The 4,445-nt window shown below is 61.3% G+C and overlaps 1 protein-coding gene across 1 annotated transcript in view; it reads left to right on the plus strand.

The window, feature by feature from the left end:
• The first annotated feature begins 1,570 nt into the window (after positions 1–1,570).
• The window catches only part of LOC139266188 (thymidylate kinase-like), a 15,402-nt gene continuing 12,527 nt past the window's right edge, over positions 1,571–4,445 (plus strand). The window contains exon 1 of the mRNA XM_070884020.1: positions 1,571–1,963. Within this exon, the coding sequence (XP_070740121.1) occupies positions 1,781–1,963 (183 nt within the window). The 5' untranslated portion in view covers positions 1,571–1,780. The remainder of the gene's footprint in view (positions 1,964–4,445) is intronic.

Raw genomic sequence — 4,445 nt, forward strand, 5'->3', positions numbered from 1 at the left:
CCTGTAACCCCCCCCCCCCGACTGACGTGTAACCCCCCCCGACTGACCTGTAACCCCCCCCCGACTGACCTGTAACCCCCCCCGACTGACCTGTAACCCCCCCCCCCCCCGACTGACCTGTAACCCCCCCCCCCCGACTGACCTGTAACCCCCCCCCCCGACTGACCTGTAACCCCCCCCCCCCGACTGACCTGTAACCTCCCCCCCGACTGACCTGTAAACCCCCCCCCCGACTGACCTGTAACTTCCTCCTCCCACCCCTCCCCGACTGACCTGTAACCTCCCCCCTCCCCCCCCCCCGACTGACCTGTAAACCCCCCCCCCCGACCTGTAACCCCACCCCCCCCGATTGACCTGAAACCCCCCCCGATTGACCTGAAACCCCCCCCGATTGACCTGAAACCCCCCCCGATTGACCTGAAACCCCCCCGACTGACCTGTAACCCCCCCCCCCCCGACTGACTTGTAACCCCCCCCCGACTGACCTGTTACTTCCTCCCCCCCCCCCCGACAGACCTGTAAACCCCCCCCCCCCGACTGACCTGTAATCCCCCCCCGACTGACCTGTAAACCCCCCCCCCGACCTGTAACCCCACCCCCCCCGACTGACCTGAAACCCCCCCCCGATTGACCTGAAACCCCCCCCGATTGACCTGTAACCCCCCCCCCCCCGATTGACCTGAAACCCCCCCCGACTGACCTGTAACCCCCCCCCCCGACTGACCTGTAACCCCCCCCCGCCCAACTGATATGTAACCCCCCCCGAAGGACCTGTAGACCCCCCGACTGACCTTTTACTTCCTCTCCTCCCCCCGACTGACCTGTACCCCCCCCACCCCTGACTGACCTGTAAACCCCCCCCCCCAGATTGACCTGTAACCGCAAAGATGTGATTGCACGAGAGGGTACAGAGGAGATTCACGAGGATATTGCAGTTACCATCGAATAACTCCATGAGGCCTCCAATACGACTGTAAAGTGAGGGGCAGCATGGCTGACCATCTTTTATATGCCCCTGCACACCTGGACAGGTAACCCCTGGGGCCTCCAACAGCAGCGTCCTCAGGTGGTACATCGTACATAGTTAACACAAAGAGTTTGCACACATAACAGCCTAGACTGAAGAATGTAGCTATGAGGAAAGACTGGATAGGCTGGCTTTGTATTCGATGGAACAGAGGAGGCTGAGGGGAGACCTGATTGGGGTGTATAAAATTATGAGGGGCGTAGATAGAGTGGCTAGCAGAGGGGTCAACAACCAGGGGGCATAGATTTAAAGTAATTGGTAGAAGGTTTAGAGGGGATATGAGGGGAAATGTCTTCACCCAAGGGGGGTTGGGGTCTGGAACTCACTGCCTGAAAGGGTGGTAGAGGCAGAAACCCTCACCACATTTAAAAAGTACCTGGATGTGCACTTAAAATGCCGTAGCCCCGAGAGCTGGAAAGTAGGATTAGGCTGGATAGCTCTTTGTCTGCCGGCACAGACTCGATGGGCCGAAATGGTCTCCTTCCGTGCTGTAAATTTCTATGATTCTCTTTTAATGTTGATTTTTATTTCCCGCTCCGAATAGCGGAGCTATCTGAAAGCAGCCAATCGGACTGAGGGCTTTTCGGTGGCAGCCAATCCATGCTCGGTCATTTAGGCGGCAGCCAATCGTTGTCCAGGGCTCTTGATGGGGCAGCAACAGCCAATCGGTGGCCGGGTCTGGGCCGCAGGAACTAATCGGTGGAGGGTCGGGCGGCAGCCAATCGGTGGCCGGCGGCGCGGTTGCCGCGGGTGATGGCGGCTAAGCGGGGAGCGCTGATCGTGCTGGAGGGGGTGGACCGGGCCGGCAAGAGCACCCAGTGCCGGTGGCTGAAGGAGGCGCTGACGAAGCAAGGCCGCGCCGCCGAGGTCCTGCACTTCCCGGGTAAGGGACCGGGACCCGGGATTCATCCGCGGCTTGTTGCCCACCCCCGGTGTGTGACCTGTAAACCCCCACCCCTACCGACTGACCTGTAACTTCCCCCTCCCCACCCGACTGACCTGTAAACACCCCCCCCCCCGACTGACCTGTAACCTCCCTCCCCCCCCCCCCCGACTGACCTGTAACCACCCCCCCCCCCGACTGACCTGTAACTTCCTCCTCCCCCCCCCCCCCCCGACTGACCTGTAACCTCCCCCCCCCGACTGACCTGTAACCCCCCCCCCGACTGACCTGTAACCCCCCCCCCCGACTGACCTGTAACCCCCCCCCCCGACTGACCTGTAACCCCCCCCCCGACTGACCTGTAACCCCCCCCCCCCCGACTGACCTGTAACCCCCCCCCCCCCGACTGACCTGTAACCCCCCCCCCCCCGACTGACCTGGAAACCCCCCCCCCCCGACTGACCTGTAAACCCCCCCCCGACTGACCTGTAAACCCCCCCGCCCCCGACTGACCTGTAAACCCCCCCCCCGACTGACCTGTAACCCCCGCCCCCGACTGACCTGTAACTTCCCCCTCCCCCCCCGACTGACCTGTAACCCCCCCCCCCCGACTGACCTGTAACCCACCCCCCCGACTGACCTGTAACTTCCCCCTCCCCCCCGACTGACCTGTAACCCCCCCCGACTGACCTGTAACCCCCCCCGACTGACCTGTAACCCCCCCCCCGACTGACCTGTAACCCCCCCCCCCGACTGACCTGTAACCCCCCCCCCCGACTGACGTGTAACCCCCCCCGACTGACCTGTAACCCCCCCCCGACTGACCTGTAACCCCCCCCGACTGACCTGTAACCCCCCCCCCCCCCCGACTGACCTGTAACCCCCCCCCCCCCCCGACTGACCTGTAACCCCCCCCCCGACTGACCTGTAACCCCCCCCCCCGACTGACCTGTAACCTCCCCCCCGACTGACCTGTAAACCCCCCCCCCGACTGACCTGTAACTTCCTCCTCCCACCCCTCCCCGACTGACCTGTAACCTCCCCCCTCCCCCCCCCCCGACTGACCTGTAAACCCCCCCCCCGACCTGTAACCCCACCCCCCCCGATTGACCTGAAACCCCCCCCGATTGACCTGAAACCCCCCCCGATTGACCTGAAACCCCCCCCGATTGACCTGAAACCCCCCCGACTGACCTGTAACCCCCCCCCCCCGACTGACTTGTAACCCCCCCCCGACTGACCTGTTACTTCCTCCCCCCCCCCCCGACAGACCTGTAAACCCCCCCCCCCCCGACTGACCTGTAATCCCCCCCCGACTGACCTGTAAACCCCCCCCCCGACCTGTAACCCCACCCCCCCCGACTGACCTGAAACCCCCCCCGATTGACCTGAAACCCCCCCCGATTGACCTGTAACCCCCCCCCCCCGATTGACCTGAAACCCCCCCCGACTGACCTGTAACCCCCCCCCCCGACTGACCTGTAACCCCCCCCCGCCCAACTGATATGTAACCCCCCCCGAAGGACCTGTAGACCCCCCGACTGACCTTTTACTTCCTCTCCTCCCCCCGACTGACCTGTACCCCCCCCACCCCTGACTGACCTGTAAACCCCCCCCCCCAGATTGACCTGTAACCGCAAAGATGTGATTGCACGAGAGGGTACAGAGGAGATTCACGAGGATATTGCAGTTACCATCGAATAACTCCATGAGGCCTCCAATACGACTGTAAAGTGAGGGGCAGCATGGCTGACCATCTTTTATATGCCCCTGCACACCTGGACAGGTAACCCCTGGGGCCTCCAACAGCAGCGTCCTCAGGTGGTACATCGTACATAGTTAACACAAAGAGTTTGCACACATAACAGCCTAGACTGAAGAATGTAGCTATGAGGAAAGACTGGATAGGCTGGCTTTGTATTCGTTGGAACAGAGGAGGCTGAGGGGAGACCTGATTGAGGTGTATAAAATTATGAGGGGCGTAGATAGAGTGGCTAGCAGAGGGGTCAACAACCAGGGGGCATAGATTTAAAGTAATTGGTAGAAGGTTTAGAGGGGATATGAGGGGAAATGTCTTCACCCAAGGGGGGTTGGGGTCTGGAACTCACTGCCTGAAAGGGTGGTAGAGGCAGAAACCCTCACCACATTTAAAAAGTACCTGGATGTGCACTTAAAATGCCGTAGCCCCGAGAGCTGGAAAGTAGGATTAGGCTGGATAGCTCTTTGTCTGCCGGCACAGACTCGATGGGCCGAAATGGTCTCCTTCCGTGCTGTAAATTTCTATGATTCTCTTTTAATGTTGATTTTTATTTCCCGCTCCGAATAGCGGAGCTATCTGAAAGCAGCCAATCGGACTGAGGGCTTTTCGGTGGCAGCCAATCCATGCTCGGTCATTTAGGCGGCAGCCAATCGTTGTCCAGGGCTCTTGATGGGGCAGCAACAGCCAATCGGTGGCCGGGTCTGGGCCGCAGGAACTAATCGGTAGAGGGTCGGGCGGCAGCCAATCGGTGGCCGGCGGCGCGGTTGCCGCGGGTG

This window comes from Pristiophorus japonicus, chromosome 6 (assembly GCF_044704955.1).
Source record: "Pristiophorus japonicus isolate sPriJap1 chromosome 6, sPriJap1.hap1, whole genome shotgun sequence".
NCBI lineage: Eukaryota > Metazoa > Chordata > Chondrichthyes > Pristiophoridae > Pristiophorus > Pristiophorus japonicus.